This window comes from Taeniopygia guttata, chromosome 13 (assembly GCF_048771995.1).
Source record: "Taeniopygia guttata chromosome 13, bTaeGut7.mat, whole genome shotgun sequence".
Lineage (NCBI taxonomy): Eukaryota > Metazoa > Chordata > Aves > Passeriformes > Estrildidae > Taeniopygia > Taeniopygia guttata.
Window position 1 is genome coordinate 15,078,943 of NC_133038.1, and position 23,422 is coordinate 15,102,364.

At 48.3% G+C, this 23,422-nt stretch overlaps 1 protein-coding gene across 1 annotated transcript in view; it reads right to left on the reverse strand.

Moving 5' to 3' along the window:
- Window positions 1–23,422, reverse strand: part of NRG2 (neuregulin 2) — a 155,997-nt gene that overhangs the window by 24,652 nt on the left and 107,923 nt on the right. The window contains exons 4-5 of the mRNA XM_030284208.4: window positions 20,574–20,692; window positions 6,944–7,064 (exon numbers count right to left, since the gene is read on the reverse strand). Of these exons, the coding sequence (XP_030140068.2) occupies window positions 6,944–7,064; window positions 20,574–20,692 (240 nt within the window). The remainder of the gene's footprint in view (window positions 1–6,943; window positions 7,065–20,573; window positions 20,693–23,422) is intronic.

A 23,422-nucleotide genomic window follows, 5' to 3' on the forward strand; every position in this document is an offset into this window, starting at 1 on the left:
GGTCTTCAAGGGAATCCAGTTTAGCTTGCAACGTGCTTTCCATCTGTTTGGGATCTGACATTTCCTGGATGTTGTGAGAACACCAAAGGGCCTCAAGGGTGCTGCTGAACAAAGCAATTGTCCCACCCACCCCAAAAAGGGGTGTTTTGTCAGAAAGGAGCTAAAATTACCTCAGGTGCACACCTGCAAGAGGTCAGCCAAGGCTGGAACTCCAGTGTGGCTGAGTCTGCATGAAAGACTGAAAATTATGGGAATATTGGTGGAAGGAAATAAAAGCCCAGAGAAAGGAATTGGTAAGAAGTGAAAAAGCAAAATAAAAAGGTGTCAAAGAGGCTTTGATGCCATGACAGCTACCATATAGCCCATCTTCAGATCTCTCCAGTCAGCCAAGCGTGGGTGGGGAGAAGAGCTCTTCTCTGTGTCTAGGACAGCTCAGGATTTTCATCTTTACTTTCTCAGTGATTCAGCACTGGGAGAAGTGACAGGAAAAATACCCCCCAAACAAGAGCACCTTCTGTCACCTCTCAAGCTTGTGTACAAGCTGTCAAGACACAATGTGCCACCCCTGCATACCTGGGTTCTGGCTCCTCATAAGCAAGGCTGCAGGCAGAAGCAGTGACCAGAAGACCTTTGAGAGCATGCAGTGCTTTTAGTTCCTTTTTTTAAAATCTGTCTCCAACTTCTAAGCTGCTGAAGATGATTTATTATTTATTACTGTGGCCTCATATGTGGCTTCAAGGAAAGAAATTTCCAGCATGCTTGGCACATGGTTCTCCCAGTCTGGACAGGAAGAGCAGCAGAGATCATCCCTTCTGCATTAAAATCTGCTGCCTGTGGTGAGGGCAGCTCTTCTGCAGTGAGGGATATACCTGAAAGTTAAGGCTCACTGCAGCTGAGAGCTGTGAGCTGTTTTGTGATCACGGCATCCTTCTTCCTGCACATTGGACTCCAGAGGTTCTGGCTGGATGGCCCAGCAAAACCAAATCCCTCCTTTGGAAAACTCTTGCAGGGACTTCACAGCTGGTGGATTTCCCTGCAAACATCACCTTTGGTCTTTAGGGTGCTCTCACAGAGGCACAATGGGTCCCTCCCCAGAGGCCAAGGGAAGTGGACAAGGGTGTGTCTGTAGAAATGGTCCTGGAGAAGGACAAGGCTGCACCAAACTCTTGCAGACAGCACCTTGTCCCCTCTCTAGCCTGAGTGGAAAGTCCCAAAACTGCCCTTGCTTAACTCCATCTCTCTGTGTCTAATTGCTACCTCTGAAAATTACTTGCAAATGCCATTGATAAAATTGCTCAGGGATTTTTCTGTCCAGATTCTGTTTTCTGTTATTGCTGGAAAATATCCCATTCTTTTAATTTTGACCTTAAGACCTTTTATTTTTTTAATAACCCCATTTTGAAAACATCTGCAAAATTTGCTCTTGGGTTCAGGATGAATTGCAGTGAGATATTTACATGGTAACAAAAATGCAGTAAGATGATCAGTCAAATAAAGTATCTCAAAAACTACAAACCAAAATAGTTTGAATGACTCATTTTTATGATGTTTCCTGGGCACTTATTGCTGAAAATTGAGGAACTTCGCCATTTTGCCCTGTATCAGGGGAGGGCGATAATTATTGTTAATTATTATTTGCTACTTTTGTCTTCCCGCTGGAAGCAAAACTTTTTCTGTCCAGCTGTTGCTCTAAATCTTGCAAGGGTAGGCACATTTCCTTTGCACCCCCAGATCTTAATTAAAATATGCCAAATTCAGTAGCTCTCATAAAGTAATCCATGCTACAGAAAAATGTGAATGAACAGGTGCTTCAAAATGACACGATAAAGACAAGCCATAGCAGAAGGACACAATGCACTGAAGTAAGCAAATGGGAAAAAAAAAATGTTTCAAGCATGTTGCTTTTTTGTGGGAAGGGCTGAAAAAGAAGACAGTTCTGTCATTGTCCCCTGACCAGTCCCAGATGATCAGGCTCTGGAGAGCCACAAAAGGCTGGACTCCACCAAATCACTGATGGGAAGAAGAGAAAGCAACCAGAATAAACACAGAGGCCTTCTCCAGAGCAGCTAATCAAGGCATGTTTGCTGCAGATGGAGTCCAAAGCTCAGGCACATCCACTGCTGGGCTCAGCGACGGCAGCGGCCGCAGGATCTGCGTCGCTGCCTTCCCTGAGCCTTTGCTGCTGCAGGATCAGCTTCCACACTCTGATGGGCCTCAAGGGTCTGATGCAGTCACAGTGCATTGAGCAGGAGGCACAGATGGGCCACTTGAACCTGAAAAGGTACCTGATCTCATCACCCAAGATAAACAGCATGCAAAACCCAAAGAACGAGTCCTGGCTGGTTCGGGGGATTTGGAACAGGATGTGGAGATTTTCATCCCTAGCTCTTCATTTCCAAGGACATTGCAACACCTCCCTGAAGGGCTGCTCATACATCCCTGGCACGGTGACGTCCTTGTGGCTGTGCAATGAGCAGCTGGTGCTGACCTAACGTCACTGGGAGGGGTGGAACAGCTCCAGATGCCACAGGGCAGCTGAGCAAACAGAGGCCATACAGCATCCCTGTGATAGTCACACCTTTGCATGGTGCTCTGGGAAAGCACAGGGGAGCTGGCAGTGTGGCCAAAACTTCAGGATGATCTTTCTCTGTCCTGAGAAAATCTGCAGGAAACAATAAGGTTGGGGAAGGTGAACATGTGATTTTTAAAATTGGTGACTTGGATTCATCAAATAATTTTAAAACTATCTGATCTTTTCTCCTTTTGCTTTGTTTTGTTTTTCATTCTCTCCTTGACTTTCACTTTTTGCCTGAGGTGGTCCAGGCCTCTGACCTGCCTGCAGAGCTGTCACCCCAAGCCCAGACTGTTTATCTGTCAGCATTTGCAAATATCCAGCCTGATTCTTGAGAGCACAACTGGTCCAACATGATGTGGGGGTGGTGCTCTGTAATACTTTTAGTCTTCTGATCCCACACAAGGTCCTGGCCCAGAGCAGTTCACTTTGATTCCACTGACCACACAAAAGAGATGTGAAGAGCATTTCAGTGGGCAGAGAAGGCTCTGCAGTGATGAGACCTGACTTGCTTGCTTTGTTTGGCTGGGAAGAACCCAACTGTACCTAATGTGTGCCAAGACCTAACTGGGGAAAAGAGCATTTCTGCTCTTTGGATAGCACAGCCCTGTGGGGCACCCAGCAATAACAGATTAGAGCAGCCTCCAAGTGCTGCAAGTTGTGCCAAGGGCTCTCCAGGACAGAGGCAGATCCAAGAGCAGAGGCTGCCAGTCATCCCAACGCTCTGTTTGACTGGACACAGCAAACCAGGCACCTCTGCTGTGTGCCCCAGCCCAGCTCACAGCCTGGAGACTTGCTTGTGTGCATCCCCTCTGTGCTCTACTCAGACCTGTCACTGCCCTGGAGTGACTCCCAAGGCCTCTCTGAGCAAAATGATCTGGAGAAGCGTCGAGAAAGTCTTCCTGTCAAGAACCTGGGGCTTTTTAATTTACAAGGTCTGCTGAGTCAGTTCTGTCTGTGTGTGGCTCTGTCATTTCCCAGGTTTATGCAGAAAATTTGCAGAATATTTGAGGCAGGTCCCATGTCTCCCATTTAAATTCCAGGTGGTCTGTTTGCAGCATCAGGATAACAGCACAGATCACTTTATGTGCAGCTTTCCTTTGACACCAGCATGTGTAGAGTTTACTTCAAATTAAGGATAAAATTATGGAAAAACACAATCCAGAAAGACACAATTTCTGGAACAATCCAAGTCCATTCTGGGCTCTTCCTCAGTGAAGAAAATGCTTTATCCAAGGTCTGTCTGAAGTGTATTAAAAAGGGAGGGAGGAAGTGGGATTACAAGCAAATACTTTGTTCCTCAGGATTTAAAAGACCAGGAGGAACACGTTTCTGGGAAGCATGTTATAAAATAATAATAAAAAGCCAGCTGCCAATTTAGGCAATATTTGTTGCAAATCGAGCATGAACCACATCAGGAGAAGAAATTTTTTGAGAACTCATCTGCTGTTTTTGGTCCAGACTGCTAGGGGGAACATCTACAGGAAGGATTTCCTGTGCTTCTGGACATCTGCAAGAATGGAACCCATTCCAAGAAGCTGATCGCAGGATGGTGGCAGGCAGTGAACAAGAACACTCCAAAATTCTGGCTGGTAACATCACATGGGTGCTGGGGCGGGGGGTAGAACCCCCTGAGCACTCAGGGAGGGAGGGCTGCAAGCTGGCACAGGGGACCAAAGGATCCCCCCAAGGCCCTGCTGGCTCTGATTAGAAGAATGACATGGAAACAGCACATGGACAACACGTGTTCCTGGCTGGAGCTGCTCACGGGGCTCTTGTTGATCTCCAGAGCCTTTGAAGAGGTTGTGAGCAGAACCTGCTGATCTCTTCCATGCTCCTGGCTCAGAGGCACAGTCAGGCTGGAGGGCCAAGGCTGCTGTTGCAGAGATCAGAAATGAACTTGGAAGCCTGTATCTTTGGCCTCCTCTCCTTTGTCCTCCTGAATCTTTCACAAACCACAGCAGCAGATCTGTCTTGGTGCAATGAGGAAGCGTGGAACGTATCACATCTTTGTTTGCAGGCAAAGGTGAAGTCTATTTATTCACCAGCATCTTCCCTTGTCATTGGGAGAGCCATTTTATGGGAAACACTTTTCAGTTCAAATGCTTCTGCATTCCTCAAAAGTTATTATCCTCTAGAATCCAGAAACTCTAAAATTACACCACTTCAAAAGCCAGGTTTTCTTATCTTCAGTCTGAGATTTAATGATAAAAACACCCAAGGAGAATGAGCATCCAGGGATCTCCTGAAGCAGTAAGATCAGAGGTGACTGTGCTGTGTGGAAGGCATTCAGCTCCCCGGGTTTCTGTGAACATGGAGCTACCTTTTCTTGCAGATGAGCAGTGACAGTGCAGACCTTCCCAGCACCTCCTTCTGGGTAACACTTTCCTGCCCTGTTCAGCTCCCATCTGGTTTTAGCAATTGGTACCTTGGAACTCATCAGGAAAGGATATCATTTTACCATCTGCAAAGTGACGAATTCAGGCCTTTAAATGATATAAAATAATTAGGTCTGTTTGGTGTGGCACATAAAATCTTAATGGAATCCATCACTGAGCATTCCCTCTGTTCATCATCTGTCAGAGCAGCCTGGCTGGAAGGTAGGCTGGAATTGCTTTGGTTAAAACAGTCTGTCTGCTGCAGACATTTGACAACTACCACAGTATTCTTCATTAGGAAAAAGTGATTCTGATGCATGGTAGGAACTCAGGTAACTCTTGTTGTAATTAGAAATTGATCCCGTTTCAATCTTCATTTAGATTCTTCTGCATTTAGGTTCTTCCCAAAAGAAACAGCCTTGAAATCTGTACCTCTGCCATGACCACACTGCTTACAGATATTGATTCATACACTCCTCCACACTTCAAGGGTTCAGCCCTTCCCAGAATGGAAAGAATGGAATTTCTGGGGCTTCCTGGGCTAAAGCTACCCCAGAATGGTGGCTGTGACTTTAGCCATCAAATGGGGTTTCCCCCATGTTTCCTGTGGGGAACACTGACAAGATGAGTCCACAGTGCCACCAAGAAACCAACAGCGGTGACAACTACACTAAAGCACAGGGCTGGGTGGACAAGGGCTGCTCCAGCTCCACACAGGTGTGGGAAACATGGAAGCCACAGCTGCTGGTTTCTGTCCTGCCCAGCTCTTTCTGTGTCTAAGGGGCAAGTCTGGGAGAACTGGGAGATGCTCCTTCCACCACAGCTGCACTGGAAGCCAGAGCACAAGAGCTCAGCAGGATGCATTTCCACATGGCCTTTTCTGCTGCTCCTGCAGAATCAAAGGAGTACTGGGACAAGGGAGATGTGCTCAGTGTGATCCAGCCCTTCCAGGCTTTCCATGGGGGTTGAAGGTTGTGTTCAGTGCATCCTCCAAGGCCTGAGGAGCTGAGGTACCTGATAGCATCACATCCTGCAGTGCTGCTGGGCTGACATTCACAGATGTAAATACCTTTGGCTGTGTCTCCACTGAGAGGTCTCTGGGTTCCAAAGGGAGAAAATTATCAGCTTTGGGCTTCTCCAAGCTGGGCAGTGATGCCTGGATCACCAGGTGAGCTCACAAGAGGATTCCATCTGCTCAGTGAATGCACACCCAGGGCAGGAGCCCAGGGGCAGGTACAGGTGAGCTCTGGGTACCTGCACCTCCAGCACTGGCAATCAGACTGCACAGCTCATCCATAGGCACTCTCAGACTTGGAGGGTGAGGTGTGAGATGCTATTGGGCTTTCTGGCTCTGAACCAGGGGTGAAAAAGTCTCACATCCCATTCCACATCCCTCAGGATGTGCAGCCCCACTTCAAACTCTTCAAAGCTCATTTTAAGTGTAATTTCGTACACATCTCTGGTTTTTCTTGCAGGTTTGAAGGGGGAAACAAACATCCCACAGTGGCCACAAAGCTGCACAGAGAGGGGAACAGCTGGGGGTTAACCCTGGGCCCATGAGATACAGGAGAGGTCGGGGCAGCTCTCAGCAAGGGACCCCTCCAGTCATGGGGGAGGGAGGAGGCTGTGCCCCTGAAAGCCTCCCTGACTGGAGGACAGGACGTGTCAGCTCAGGGAGAGCAAAAGGGACCCAAATTTCCTTGCAGCTGCTGAGGAGAAAGGGAAGAAAGGGAAAAGAAACAGCCAGGACAAACATATTCTTAGAGGGAGAAAAGCCAGGAAAAGTGAACAGTGACACGCACACAAAAAAGGAAAATACGAATCCTTGCCCCCTCACCCTTGCCCCTCTAGTGCCCCTTTCTGAACCTGCACAGCTCAAACTGCAATTTCCAGGAGAATTTCAGAGCTCCCCCAACCTGTGGCAGTTGCACAAAGGTCTCCTCTCCCTCAGCCAAGAAATTTCCATATTGACACAAGAACTCCACTCACTTACTTGCATGACAGCTGATTAATCCCCTCGATGTAGTAGCACACCCCTCCATTGACACAATAGGACTTGGCTGTTTCGTTGCATTTTCTGGCATGCCCGGACCAGGAGGAGAGAGTTGTGGTTACTGCAGGGGAAAACAAAAACACACACAAAAAGAATATATTGTTATTTCCTTTGTTTGGCAGTTCTGCTTCCTTAGATGATTTTCTACGAGTTCATTTGCCAAAGTAAAAACCCCAGAGCTACAAACCTTAGCCTGTGCCTTCAGACCCACCTTCAGGTCCCAACAAGGGCTGCAACTTGACCCTTTCTTTCCCAGCAAAAGGGGCCAAGTGAGTGAGGAGCTGAAGACTCATCTTCCTCTAAGCAGCCAGCATGTAGTACAAGATCATTTTTTTGGCAAGCTGTAGGGAAGTGCCCCTTTCCCACTGTCCCTGGCCCTCATGCTCAGAATGCTGTGCCAGCAGGCAAGCAGGAGGTCAGGAAGAAGAGGAGCTGCAGAGCCACAGAGTCCCAGTGGCGTGCTGCTGAGGCCTGAGCACCTCAGGACACTGGAGCCAGACCCAGAGGTGCTGCAGGGGACTTTGCACTGCTCCACACCTCTGTCAGTTGAGTTTTCAGAGCCAGGAGCAAGACTGGCACAAGCAAGAACAGCTCCATCTGTCCCTGCCCTTTCCTGAGGGTTCCTCTGTCCTTCCAGAGCCCCTTCCTCTGTCCTTTACCCCAACAGCCCCAGCAAGGTGCAGCAGCAGCAGCCAGCCAGCCCCAGCTCGTGCTGGGGGAGGCAGCCAGCATGACTCAAGTTTCCTGGGATACAGGCACTTTTCCAAATCTAAACTTCTTTCTAGAGAAAAGCTTTACAGTCCTGTAAGTGAGAAGAAAACCTGAAGCAGTCTGCAGAATTTCACTGTAACTCCTGTCTCTGAAAGACTCTGATAAGCTTACAGCCCAAAGCAGAGTCTCCAAAGGTAAAACAAAGGCTTCTAGGAAGGAAAAAATCAGTTGTTAGAGCACTGATACAGATTGCAGAAGGTGAGCAACTTTGGGGAATGCAGACCCATCTTCACATAAGTTCAATAAGTGCTGGGCACTAAGAAGTGTGGATTTTTTACAGCTGAACACTTAACCTCATTAAAAATAGTTCTCTTTCCTGGACTACCCACCTTGCTCAAACCCTATCACAGTTACACTTCCAGCAGTGTGGCTACTGCTTACTCTGCAGCACCTTTTATGCTGTAGTTAAAGCTTCTGAGGAGATATTCTCTCCCATCCTGTTTTCCAAAGCATGAATGAGCCTTGTGGGGAGGTTAGTGACACCACCACTGAGACTGAACTCCTCTCTGACACAGGACTCGAGGAAGAAAGCTTGAACCAGAGCCAGGCAGGAGCCAGGCAGAGCCACAGGAGGAGCAGCAGGGCAAGCCATGGCCTGTCCCAGAGGGAGCCAGGGCTGCTCCCCATTCCTTGGGCATCCCCTGTGCCCATCCCACCTCTGCAGGGGCTCCGAGGCTGCACCAGAGCCAAGGGCTGCATTCCCTGCTCCAGCTCCAGCCCAGCACCTGCTGGGAACATCTGGGCAAAGGAGGGCTCCCAGCACCTTGTGAAGCCTCTCACATGCAGGTGATGCTTGGCACACGAGCAACCAGGCCAAGATTGTTCTGTCCCTCACGCGCTGGGGACTCTCTGCAGGCGTGGGGGCCGTGCCTCTCCCAAGAGGAGATTCCCGCTGGGCGAGCCCAGCTCAGCAGCCACTGTCACCTGGGCAGGGCTAAGGGCAGGGCCCACTCCCTGCTCAGCCTGGCTGAAGCCATGGGCTGTCCCATCCATTGTCTCCTGCTCCCACTGACTGACAGGCCAGGGCTGTGCTGGAGCTGAGCTGTTTCCATGCTTTGCCTTGAATAACCATTGCCTCTGGCTCTGTCTTTTCACAGTTATCCAGGGCACAGCAAGTTGTCCCAAAGTGCTCTGCTGACAAGACAGACATGGAAAACACTCCAGCAGAGACCCAAAATGCTCACAGCCCTGGGACAGCAGCTGCTCCCTGAGGACACGTCCTGCCAGCCAGCTGGGAGCCAAATGTGGACAGCAGTGTGCACACACTGGGGTGTTGGAACAGAGGATGGCTTGACCAAGCCTCCAGTAAAACCTTTCAAAAATCTGAATCCCACACTTCTTCAAGAAATCCAGCACTCCCTTCCAGTTAAGATTAATGGTAACTAAAAGCCAAAGCCATTATGAGTCTGTAATTTATCTGAGGAATGCAGACTCATTATACAGACAAGACTTTATAATTTATACCTTTACGAGATAGTAGCACATTTCTACTCAGGAGAGGAGAGCTGTGGGTCTCTGATAAGTGTGGGTCTCTGCAAGTGTACCATTGGATCAGGGGGCACTGAAACTTCATCAACCAAAGAGCTGGTGCAAATTGAAAGGCACATGGATAAAGAACAAACACAGGCTGCAGGGAGCTGTCACCCCTGCAACCATCAAACACACCATTTGGTAGCAAGCAAAATTATCCATCCGGCAAAGTCTCACATCATAAACCCTACAGGGAATGATTTTGGAGCAAGCCTTGCCACATCAAGAGAGGCAGAAAGGGAGAACTGAAATCAGAGCCCAGAAACCTCCCCGTAGGAAACACCCCAGATAAGAAGATACCCAACCCACCAAGAAAGGTGGATGGGAAGATGCAGTGCTGTGTGATGTGATACAAGGAGGATTACAGTGCTCATCAGCCAAAGATTGCATGGGATCCTCATCCCATCGAAACAGTTTTGTCCCTTTTAAACAGGTTAAAAAGATCCTGACATGACTGAGGCTTGGGCATGTTGGGCACTTCTAGGGCAGGGCTCTCAGCTGAGCTGTACCTGTCAGGAAAATACCAAGTTGATCACCCCTACCAGAAGCATCTTTCTAATGTCATTATCCTTTAAGCCCTGTTTCCTGCAAGTACTTTGCCTTTTATCCCGAAGAAGCAAAAAGTGTTTTAAAACTGAACGATGGAATCATCTTACTACAGTCCATTTGTCAGCACAGAGATGTGGCAAAGGCTACAGAGAGAGGCAGTTCCCTGTTGAGAAGAAACCATCAGGAAATGAGGCCATTTCAGACTATAAGAGTGGTCAAGCCAAAGCTGTCTTGGCCACAACAGTGGCGAAGCTTAAAAAAAGCTTAAAAAGGAAAATCACTGATAATCTTCCTTAGGCCATGCAGGATGGGCAGCAGAGACAGCCCCAGGCAGCCACAGTGTTGTCACATTTAGTGGTCTTTGCAGGATACTTCCACCAACATGTTTAGCTGCTGCTTGAATAAATCTAATCTTGCAGCATCCACAATATTTGTGACAAGAGTTCCAGTGCTACACACACAGCATGTAAGGCCACGTCTCCATTTTGATCCTTTTAACCTTTCCTGGCTCTTGTATTAGAAAAAAATAGTCATTATCCCCACTTGTTTCCCCTGTGCTACCTGTGGCATTACAGGCACAGCAGCACCTCCCTCCCTAGCTGGGAAGCAATGATCTCTTTTAATTCTTTTTTTGGGTAATTCCTGGTTCTGTCTTTCTCTTTGGAAATAGTGAGACCATACTGCACACATTATATTTATGGGGTATTTATTCCAGTCGTAGGAATTCCTAATGGATATTTTTTGAGGTTTGATGTACTGAATACAAATCATTCTCTCTTATAACCCTAAAATCTCACTGCTGTGTGGTAAAACACAGACTAGAGCCTTCCAAGGTGCCTGATCACCCTGAGATGCTGCTGCAGCTGGGACTTCACATTCATGAGAACAATTATTTAGGGAGCAAGGATGGAGAGACTTGCCAAGCTTTGAGGGAGGACAAAAGCAAGCAAACTATTTCACTTAGAAAAAGTTAACTGTGCCTGGGTTGAAGCGTGGCCCTCTGACACCAGGCAGCTGCAGATCACACACGAGCACCTCAAAGAATGATGCCAAGGGAGATTCCAGTGGGTTTCCACCACACTGGTGGGATAATTCCCAGATTCACAAGCTACATTGTTTAGCTCTATTCCCCATCAGCCTGGGCCACTGCAAATACTTGACTAACTGCATGCCTGGTGCAGAGTCATTGGGATGTTGCATGTTGGTGAAGTGAACCTCACACAGTTTATTTACAGCTCTGCAGGTACTTTCACCTCTGTACCAAACACTACACAGCTGTGCCTGGTGATCCACAGGCACAATTACTCCCCACAGCTATTTCACATTAACTGCTGTCCAACACCAGGCAGATTTTACCCTCCATTGGCTGGTGTGGCAGAGTAAGTCCTTCATTCAGCCTCCAACACAACTCCATCTATCCCAAATGACTCAGAAAACTGTAAAATTGCTGAGATGAGTGGAGAAGTGAATAAGCAAGGGAGCAGTTTTGGGTGGTAGCAGGGTTGAACAGGACTCATGTAGGCAGTAGGACGTGATGAGGGGGTTGTACAGTAACACCAGTCATGAACCAAGAACCTCCCCAGGTACTTCAACAAATTAAAAGCAGAAAACCAGGAGTGTACATGGGGCAAGCAAGTGGTGACATTTCCTTTTGACCAGTGGGAATAAGAAAGGTGGTCCTGAGATACACAGAAAGCCCCTGCAGGGTGGGAGGAGGGCTGGAGCAGCTCACCCATCAGCAAGTCAGACCTCCAGCTGGTCTTCAGTCCCAGCACTGAGAACAAAGCAGGAGGGAGGGAGGAGGTGAGGACAAAGAAGAGAGGGGAAAAGGAAGTGAAGAGAAAAGGGCAGTAAGGAGGTGAGGACAGGGAAGAGAGGGCTGCCTCTTGATGATGTTTTTGTGAATGATCTGCAGCCACGTTTTATTGTTGCTGTCCCAGCCAGTTAGGACAGAGCAGCATAAACACATGAGAGGTTCAGAGCACTGGAGTCATTCAGAGAGTCTATTTTCCACCACACGCCTCAGTTATTCTGGACTATCATCAATGACAGGGCAACAGAGAAGAGAGCCGGGGCAGTGACTCTGCCAGGTGGACTTCCCTTCACACAACCCATCTACGCAGAAAGGCCATTAATGATTGTGCAGGGATTCTTACACAATTCCTACCATGCAGGTCATTTAACCTTTGCAGGCAGCTCACCAGCCTGTTCTCAGAAGTCTGGTGAAATACTCCCCCTGCAAAGAGTTAATTAATGCAGCTTGGACTATAAATTATAGTTAATTTTTCACAAACTACAGCTACTGTCGAGGAGAGCAAGGAGACAGCGATGGTTTCATCGCTCCTTTTCTTCTTTATAAATAACTTTGGCTGGTGGGTTCATAGAGTACAGACACTTTATTCTCTCAATATTTAGACATTCAGTTAGACAGATGAACTCAGCTGGTTGGGGAGTGTATACAGATTGCCTGCTCTGTATATGCCTCATGTACTTACTGATAAAACACAGAATGGCTGAGGTTCCTCTCAACAGAGTTCATCCAACTGCTTGTTAGAAGAACATGGATGAGAAGGTGTCTGGCCAAGATATTCCTCGGTTGTAGCGCTGTAATCCTGGCGTGAGCCACACTAAATCCATGATTTACACTGATTAATGCATGGAGGGCCTGGTGATCCTCACCATTCCCTCTGTGGCAGATTTCTGTATGTCTGATACGACACCTCCTCCTGCAATAAACCTGAGCAGAGCCTGGATGCTCCCTGCTGCTATCTGTACATAAAATCAGAAGGGCCTGTGCTCACTGGGGTTTGCCTGAAAGCACACTGGGGACTCTGGAGCTCATAAAAATTCTGCTCCTGTGTGTTTATTCATTTGGAAATGACCAAATATTTACCCCCGCATTTTACTGAAATAGATCCTGCTAGAATCATGTTTCCAGTTCCCGAGGGCATAGTTGGGATCAATAGCTGCAGACTAGGAGTTCATCCCAAGATACAAATACCAGACCACAAGGCACTCATCTTAGAGCATCAGATGCTGCTGATCAAAACAGCACAGGTTGTACTCCCCACCTCTCCCATCTGCACTGTTCAGGATTTTCACTAAGAAACAAGTTTAAAGGTTTCTGAGCACTCAGGGGCTGCTTGTTTCCATGGGGCAGGCAGTTATTGCAGGGCAAAGTCCTGTGTTATTGTCAAGCTTCAATCTGCTCCTCTGGAATGATCTCTGCAGCTTTACGAGGGAGCCCTTCCTATGCTCTTCTCTACCACAGGGGTCTGAAAATGCACATGAGAGCAGTGCAGAATTTCATTTTCCCAAATCCCCATCATCAATTGTAATAGCAGCAACATGATACTTCAATGAGGGGATTTGTTCAGCAACCTAAAAATCCTTTCACAGAGCCAATGCCAGCATGAAAGCTTCACAGGCAGAGCAGCTGAAGCCCAAGAAGTGAAGCAACACACCAGGATCCCAGGATGGAGCCAGAAGAGCAGATCCCCTGGTCCAGAGCCCAGTTCTAAAGGCTGGGCTCAGCCTCAGTGCTCCTAGGGCACATCAGCTCCCACCCCACATTTCATCCTGCCCCTCTTTGCCTTTGGAGTCGCTGCCTGTCTTTACATCACATCTCGAGTGGCAGCTGCGTGACTACTTAAAAATACACAGAGTGCAAAATGAGCAGGATGTGGCAGCTGCCAGGCACCACAGAGCTCTCTGCAGACTGGCAGTGAGATCTCCAATTCACCTCAAGGCTCCGTGCCTGCGTGCGTGCAGGTTCCGCTCAATTACAACCCCACCTCCAGCAACGGGGCTGGAATTAGCTGAGCAAAGACCACACCAGGACTTATTTTTAGTCTAACTGCTCTGTTCACATGGCTGGCCTTGTGTCTGCTCTGCCCGTGCTCTGGGCTGGCTGGACACCCTTCCCCTCCAAGCGCAGAGCACCGTGCTCACATCTGCAGCACTGGGAGCTCCAGGAGAGCTCAGTGGCCTCGATGGAGGGGCCAGGGACTGCCCAGCTGGGACTTCACGTTCATGAGAGCATCTATTTAGGGAGCAAGGATGGAGAGACCTGCCAAGCCCTGAGGGAGGACAAAGCAAGCATAATGTCTCACTTAGAAAAAGTTAACTGTGCCTGGGTTGAAGCGTGGCCCTCTGACACCACGTGGCTGCAGATCACACACGAGCACCTCAAAGCCTGATGCCACGGGAGATTCCAGTGGGTTTCCACCACACTTGTGGGATAATTCCCAGATTCACAAGCTACTTTGTTTAGCTCTATTCCCCATCAGCCTGGGCCACTGCAAATACTGGACTAACTGCATGCCTGGTGCAGAGTCATTGGGATGTTGGATGTTGGTGAAGTGAACCTCACACACAGTTTATTTACAGCCCTGCAGGTACAGAGCAGCTCACCCATCAGCAGGTCAGACCTCCAGCTGGTCTTCAGTCTCAGGACTGAGAACAAAGCAGGAGGGAGGAGGTGAGGACAAGGAAAAGAGGGAATAAAGAGGTGAAAAAAAAGAGAGGATTAAGACCAGCCAACTCACAGGTGGTCACCCAATAAAAGCCAGGCCAGACTGGATTTGAGAGCAGGTTTGGGGGGTTGGTTGAACCATAACCAGGTGGTACATGTTCCTGTGGGGTGTACAACTCACAAAGCACAGAACAGCCACTGCAATCATGAGGCTGAGCTCACCTGGCAGAGGCAAAGTGAGGAGAACATTTCCAAAACCCAGCCACACTGGGCAGCAGGGAAGGGATTGAATTTGAGGGGATTGCCTCAATGACTCTACACCAATGAGGCTACAATCAGCCCAGTGGCATCACCAAGATGACAGCTATGAAATCTGTGGACCCACACTGGTGTGCGGAGAAAAAAGGACTGTTTCAGCTACCCTTCCCACAGGTGTCTCTAGAGGGACTCTAGGGAGGGCTTGTGATCCCCAGCAGATGAAATAAAGGCCCCAAAACTAAACCCAGAGAGCCCAGCTTTCATTCAGGTGCTTCATATTACCCTCAATACTCTTGCTCCCAGCACAACTCAGCACTGCCTGTTCTGCTCTTTCTTCCTGTTTTCCCTTCTCCTGTGCCCCAAACCTCTCTCTGCTGCAGAGCACCCTCAGCCAAGGGCACTGACAGCCCACAGAGGCTGATACAGCACTCAGCCAGGCACTCACCCAGCCAGAGAGCGAGCAAGGAGCACGAGCAGAGTCCAGGTGAGCAGCTGCAATGATCCAAATGTTGGTTTAGAGCACCTGCCCACCACTGGCACATCCCCCTGTATCCTGACAGAATCCAAACCACGCTTCCTCCACCTGGCCTGAATTCTCTCCTTCCCCTCAGGGCTTCACCTGCTTGTTGAAGTCAAGGGAAGGAACTGGTGGAGAAGTCAACAGCAGAAAACAAGCACAAGGGATTTCCTGACCTTCTCAGAGACTTTAAATGTTATCTTACCTTTTTAAAATTAAATTTTGAGAAGGTTTTGCTATCTCTGTCCTGCATAAACCTTCCATCTCCGAATGCCCTCCAGCTTTATCTGACCCTTCTTCCATTTCTGCCTCCATCAAAATGCTCCTAAATATCAGCACTGGTTCCTATCCTGTTTACCCAACACGTCCACAGCCACAGACTCCTGAACCTTCTTTAGCTGCCTCATGCTGCGCTGTGACAGGATCACGTTACCATTCTGAGCTCTCTGGATGTTGAAATGAGCATAAAGGACCTTTCTCTCTGTGTCAGGGCACAAAATCAAGTTACCACATCCCTGCAAGTCCTTGCCTGTGAGCTGAGCCACGGTGACCACCCAACTGCACAACCTTAGCCTGTGACAAGCACAAAACAAAGTGTCTCATTGAACACATTTTCACCACCAATGAGGCTACTGCAGCTCAAATGAAGCTGAGTGGAACCTCATGCTATTCATAGACCAGGTACTGGGGACATCAGTGTTTAAAATCCAGCAAGTGATGTACAAGATTTCAGCGAAACAGCAAGAGTAGGGATAACCTACAGGTGACTCTGAATACAGATTTTGAAAAGAAATGCAAGACTTCTACAAGAACGAGATACTTGTCTGCTCTCCAGATCATCCCACCTCACAACATCTTCATCACCTCCCCATATGCTGTACACACATGCAAGTCTGTGATACAACATCAATCACCATAAAAAATCAGACAGACTCTGAGTTACTCAGTTAACACTTGGGAGATATTGCAAAAAAGGAATGTGAAAGGGAAAATGAGTTACAACTTTAACTCTGGGGACTTTGCCATTTTAAGAAAGAAAACCAAAAGTGATGATGCACCCACAGAAGAAAGAAGTTTTCCAAAAGGGGAAATTTCTGTGTTTCCTTTCTGAGATTTGGCTTTGAGGAAAATAGCATTAATCTAATATGATGCAAATAAATAGTATGGATCTCTTCTGGTGAAAACAAAGGGAAAATCCTGGAGAAGGATGGTGTGGCCATGGCATTAATGATGCTGTATCTCAGCTTGGTATCTCTAGTGCAGTGCAAAGCTAAGCACGACACAGGAGCACATTTTAAGTGCAGTTTTCTAATCAGAAAAGCTTTTAAAGAATACCTGGCCAGTGCCTGCTGTGGCTGCAATCAGATTTCCTTTAAATTCATCAAAGACTGAGCTTTCAAAGGAGGAAAGATCCCCATAAAATCTGCAGAGCAGGACTGCCAACAGTGAGGCACAGCCAGCTGTGCTCTCAGTTCTGGGCATCTGCAGCTGGCTTGGAAACACACACACAAAAAAAAAATAAATCCCTGCCTGGTCCTGCCTTCCCAGGGCTTTTGCCAGGATCCTGGTGGGCTCCCACTGGGGAGAGACCCCCTGACACAGACATAACACCCTTCACCAGAAATTGCTGAGCCAACATCCAGGCACCAGGATTCTAATCTACACTTGTATCCCCTCCTTGATTTTTATTGTTCTGTGCCCATTTTCTACTGTTTTTGGGACAACTGAATAGGAGGGAATGCTAAAAAGCATTCCAACCACATTAAATCAAATTAAGCATTTGGGGAAATAAGTTCTTGCTTTCTGGAGACTCAGAAAAAATGGGATGGCAGGGCATGGATGGATTTTCTGCAATTTTCTTGTTACCTATGCTTAGAAGACTGATATATATATTTTTTTTTCTTGTACTTCCTACAGCCTGTTTTGGTTTTATCAACTATCCTCAAAAAAACCCCCAAACCTAAACAAAAAAACAAAGTAATAAAATAAAACCATGTTAAATCAAAGGTCATAATAAGCACATCTTGCAAGTATCAATAACTCCATGTACTGAAAGACCTGGGAATGCTTAAACTTCAGTTGCAATTTTAAGTAGCATGTTCTTCAAGCTACCATTGAAATAGTTATCAAATTCTCCCTCTCCAAGATAGGCACTAGCAATATAAATCAGAATTTTTTAAAGATCCAGGGAAAGGAAGACCAGTGGCTTTGGGGAAAATCAAACAGAAGGAGTGATTAAAGTAGATTCCAGGAGGCAATAAAGCATTTATGCAAAATGTCTCATAATAACAAATAAATTAGGGGAAAGCAGCTGTATGGGGGGAGTGGGGGAGAGGTACTTACACTCTTCTTCCATAACAACTATTTTAGTTTCTGAGGCTGGTAAGACTTGTGGTGCTTTCGTTGTTCCTGGGGAAATTAAGGTAAGAAAGTAGTGAACAAAATATCTCTTTTGAGCAGAGGAGGGTGGGCTTAGCTACTGTGGGGAGGAGCAGAGGGGCAGGTGCTGCTGTGGGGCACAGGCTGGGAGCTGGTTTAGGGCAGGGGATTGGGGTGACAGAGGCAGGACAAGGAGTGTCCCTGCAGGGGATGGCACAGGGCACAGTGTCCCCTCACTGTGAAGGGCCTCGTGTCACCATAAAGAGGCAGAGATGGCTCAGGGCTCACCTGGCAGGAGATGAGCGAAAACGTGGGAGGTTTTCTTAGCCCTGATGGCCACAAGAGTGCAAAGATGGGATGGCAGGACATGGCAGTGGGGAAAATGTGGAGTTTAAGAAAAGGTGGGATTTCTGAAAAGCCTCCATCCCACGGTCACGTGAAGTTCTGCAGCACAAATAAATGCTCATACAAGAGCTGGAGGAACAGGAAACAGATGAAGGACAGCATCCCAGGTATTAGGGGAGACAAGCAAGGGGAGTAATTTCCCCTTTTTTAACCAGGATCCTGGGAACACCAATGCCCACAGACACCAGCTCTACTCAACCTAGCTGACAGCACTTTTGGAGAAGTCCCTCACACCCTCTGGGTGCACAAAGGAGAAAGCCCCAGGAGCCTGGGCTGGGGGTGCAGTGCCTGCCAGAGACAGGGCTGGGACCACCACAAAGAGCTAGAAGCAGAAAGAATTTTTTGTACAACTTGATTTTTTCTGCAGTGTTTGATAAGGGGCAGGATAGTTGAGGAGATGCCTAGAAATTTTTTGAGGAATAAAAAGAATCTGAAACAGTCACACCTCAGCTGTGCCCTCATGGACATGTGATATTAACATTATAGACTATTTAATCCTGAGAACTCAGAAACAGTACATTTTTCTAAGAAAGCATCTAATTCACTTCAAAGTCATAAAATCTACAATATATTGCAGTACATTTTGACTAAGTCCAGAAGCATTTCCTCAGAAATTAACACCCTCACAAAGTTTCTCAATGCAAAAGCATTTATTTCTGAGCTGGGAGTTTTGTGGAAATGCTGGAATTGTAGAGGAGGGATAAGGTGAGGGTTTGGCTGAGGGGCATTTTCTAAGTGCCAAGGGGTCTCTGCCCTGCAACCACTCTCCCTAAAGATGTGGTGGTTTTGGTGACTTGCAACCAGATCTGTATGGCTGAAAAGCTGCTTTTCTGAAACTGAAAAGTGGAATTGGAATAGAGCAAAGAGCACTTTGCAATGAAAGCCACAAGAGGATCAGTGCTAAGGATCCTGGGGAAGAAGAAACAGGGAACAGCACATGTGTGGATTCAGATGCCCTGAGGAGTTTTCTACTGAAAGGTATCACAGAAGAAGGGAACTTGCAGAAGTGAGGAAAGCTTGCAAGGCCCCAGGAAGACCCAGCAGTAAGGGGAGAGGAATACTCTGGGCCAGCACCTGCCTACATTCTGGGAAGGTTGCTTAGCTCTGGGTAGCTCCAGGGGAAAGTGGGAAACAGAGTGCAAAGGGGTGACATGGGCACAAAAGCCTCCAGGGATCAGCATCACCTGGGCTGCCCTGGCAGGGGGCTCAGCTGGCCCTGCTGTCCTGGCAGGTGCTGCAAACAGCAGCAAGGTGTGCCTGCAGCTGAGCAGGGAGCCAAGGGCAGAGTGGCAGGGCAGCTGAGAGCCTGGGTTCATCCAGGCAGGGAATCCAGCAGATTCACAGCACGATCTCTGTGTGTTTTTCGTGGGTTTTCAGGTCTTAGCACATTTCAGGGCAGCTCAGGTGTGAGCCCTTCCCTGCTGAGAGGGTCCTTCCTGAGCAGGGGGAGCTGACCCCTGGCATGTGCTGCCTGCCCTGCAGTGGCCAGGTGTGCATTTACCTGGTGTGGAGGTCAGAGCTCTGCAGCAGGCACTGCTCAGCCACGCTCCTCCTCTTGTGACAGGGGTGCTGGTGCTGGGGAAGGGGCAGCAGAGGAGGCAAACAGGGCTTTGATGCTGCACAAAGGGAAGGGAGGTTGCACATGCAGCTCCCATCAAACAGGAGTAGTTTATGTGGGACAGTCAGAGAGTGAGCCAAGAAAAAAAAAATGAGAGCACTGCCTCAATTTCTTACTCAGGACACCTTTCCTATCAGAACTGGACACAAACCCAGCAGAGCAGCAGGGCTGAGTTCACAGACACAGAGAATGAAGGCAGGGAGGTGTGAGTATGGGTGGCCTTCCTCCTGACCCTGCCAGCACTGGGATTGAACAGGCAGGATAACCGAGGGGGAGGCTGTGTGATGCTGCAACTTCACAAAATAAAAGATTCAGGATGACAAACACGCCGAGGTTGAGAGAGAAAATACTGCCAGAAAGCAGCAGGAGAAAGCTACCTTCCCTCACACTGGGATAAGGCTGGTGAGAGAACAAAAAACTGAATCCCAGCAAGGGCTGCAGAGCCCAGAGCCAGAGCGCAGCTCTCACAGCCCAGGCTGCCACAGTGCCCGTTGTGAATGGCAGGAGGAAGAGCTTAGGAAATAGTCACCCCCTCCCTAGCTGTGCCCTCCCAGCTTCTGGCAGCCACTGTAGGGACTTTCTGAGCCGGAGGGTGCATCCAAACCATCGTGTTAAGCAATATAATTATTATGACCAAGATAATAATAAAACCACCTAACCTCAGACTCCATCCGCTGAGCTCTAAGAGATGGAGCACACACTCTAGGATGAAAACCAGAAGCAACTTCACTCATCACAAAGCTATGGTCTAATTACTTGTCTTCTGGTGAGTTTTGCATCTCAGAAATTCTTTAAAAAATGAAAACATCAAGCTCACCAGCTTTCTTTCCTCCTTACCCCTTCTTAAAAAAATACATAGACTGTAAGTTTATTTAAAATGTAAATTAACCACATTGCCAGTGACAGATAACAAAGATAAACATTTATGCTAAGCTGCATTTTTCTTATCTCCCAAGATTGTTTTACTCGATATCCTGAAAGCATGAAACAAAATTCAAGACAGACCATGTGCAGAACCTTTCTGTGGAATGGCAGACAGCTCAAGACATTTGCTGGCTTCTTCACTTACCACTTTTCACATTCAGGCTGCCTTTTGCGGTGTCTTTCCCTAAAACGTTCTCCGCTTCGCAGCTGTACTCCCCAGCATCTTCAAGCTTCACCTTGTTGAACTGCAGTCTGGAAATCTTTCTGTTGAAAAGTACAGCAGACATTTCTTACTTGATTGCTGACCAACCTCATGAAGTGACAACCATTCCTGGCCCTGGGATGCTGCCTGGAGGGTCACCCCTGCTTGACAGGATGGGCTGCCTGAGCTTGCTGAATAGGCACTCAAGCCTGGATAGGATTTGGACAAGTCCCTTCCCAAGATCTCCTAAGTGAACATCTCCCTCTGAACCCACTGCTCTGAGCGTGTTGTGTGGTTTGGTCTGACACCTCCTCTCACTCACACAGAAAGTCTCGTGAGGAGTTGAGGCCCAGGGTCCCAGCACTCCAGCACAGGCTCTCCACACTGGATAAAAGCCAATTTACTGATGGACAGTGGGGTCTGCCTGCCAGACGGAGATGTGGAGAGGAGATGCCTGTTCTGCACCTCCCTCAGTGGGGATGCTGAGCAGCCAGTGCTCCACCATCTGCGTTCAGCAGTGCTACACACTCAGCACAAACACCCACGGCACCCATGGGGACTCACCCCTTGCCAGCCTGCACATCCAGTCCCTGGGTTTTGCCCTGGACATATCACTGACAGCTTAATCTCGACCTAAAAAAAGGGGCAAGCACCTCGTGTCCCCCAAATCCACACTCCAGTGAACTACAGACGTGTGTGGCTGAGCTGCACACACTCATCTTACCAACCAGATGTGCCTCGAAAGAGCAGGAGAGGGTGTGTGTGACAACTGCCCGTGCCACCTCCCAGCCCGTGCCACCTCCCAGCCCGTGCCACCTCCCAGCCTGTGCCACCTCCCAGCCCGTGCCACCTCCCAGCCCTGCTGCTCCTCCATGGGGAAGGAGAGCTCTGCGGCAGAGCTCTGCGGCGCTGCGGGAAGGAGCATCGCCTTTCCCACTGGCTGTGACTCATTCTCGGGGATGGCTCTGACTAACAGGCAAAACCTTTTGTTGCCCAGTTTAACAGGGATCTATAGGAGCCTTCAACACCCACGGAGTGCCACTCATGAGACCGCAGTGGGACTCCCGCGAGACCCTCTGTTTTTACTACATTTTCTTCCGTTTTAGCCATCTTATCAAAAGCCACCTTGTCTGCTCTTCTCATGAGAACATCTCTGTTTGCATTCTACCCCAAGCTTTTACCTCAGGTCTGTGTCACTTTATTTAGAGACTTGGAAGCGCTGCCAGCTTTAGAAAGAGGTCCCAGTGGCCGATGTTGCTGAAGGCAAATATAATTCCATTTATGTGGAAAATAATCATTAGCCTCGGACATAGCTGCAATGTTACACGTGTCATCCGAGAAGGACTTTTCTTTGGGCTGTGCAAATCATTGTCCATAGGAAGCCCTTCACAGAAGCACACTGGCATCTTTTTAACACCCTGACAAGCTGTTCTCCTGGGAGGCACGGCGCAAGGACACAGCAGGAACATCTCACTAGTTATATTAGTAAATTAAAAGCACTTGGAGATGACTTGGTAGAGCTCCCAGGAAACAGGCGCTGCCCTGTTTTACAGGATGCGGTCAAGTGCTCAATTGCATGAGCTGGGGCCACATGTGGAGCAATTTTTAAACGAATGTTGACAGTATGCAAAGACCTCTTGAATCCCTCTGACTGTAGGTCTCCCCTAATCCATTTGTGCGGTGACTTGGGCCAACACATTCCAACATGGAAGCCTGAACAAGAGGGGTGATTCTGCCTTGACTCCCAGTGCAGCACCCTTCTCTGAGTGTTCTCAAGTCTCTCAGCACAGCCTGTGACAGCCCTGGGCATCGTGGCCCTCACTGCTGTGCTGCCTTGGGAGCCAGGTAACGCACAAGTTACCTGAGAGAGGTATTTAAGGACATTTCAGGGCATCCAGTGCCTGTTGCTGGCCTGTGCCTGTTGGTTCCTGCACCTTGCTGGGAGGGATGAAGGGTGCCTGATGGGGGCCTGGGCTCTGCTGGGCTGCAGCACCTTGTTCAGGAGCACGTTCCCCACTCCCTCCATAGAGGAGTGTGTGGAAATGCTCATCAAAAGAGCGAGATGGCTCCAGAATGCAACTCCAAGACTGCTCCCAGCCCAGCCATTACTTTCTCCCAGCTGTCTCAACCCTCTCTGCCAGAATACACGATTTGTTTTACAAACCAGCTCTCGGACAGGCTGCAGTGCAGGCAGCACATGCTGAAAGCAGCTTGGAAGAGCAAGGCTCTAACTCAGAGTCCATAGAAAACACCACCCTGGCACATCAGCACGCTGGGGCTCTCTGCCAGGGCAGAGCTGAGAGCATCAATGGACATGCTGCCTTCAGCTGCCAGAGCACAGATGTTCTAATGATAATTGGCTGCATGGCAATCTCAATCCACAGCACACTTCACCAGGTGGAGCAACTGGAAAAATCCACTACTGCATTATATCACCTAGGTATGTGATCTTGTACAGATAAGGGGGTGTAAGTCCCAAAGATATGAGTTAGGGAGTGGCACAAAAGGAGCCACACTTGACAGACTCAGCTCCAACAACATGGTGAGAGACATTTGGTCTTTTACCTGGAACTGGAGAGGAATGTGAGCAGAATAAAGAGTGATGTTGGCATTTGGAGTATAGCAACATCAAGGTGAAACCAAAGGGGATTACTTTGTTTTAATGCACAAAACTTGTACTGTCAAAAGAGCTTATTTTTGCCATCACAATTTGTTGAAATTATCCTGGACTGGAAGATCCCCTTGAAAAATCAAGAGCTTTTTCTTGCTTTTCATAGCCCAGGCCAATGGTG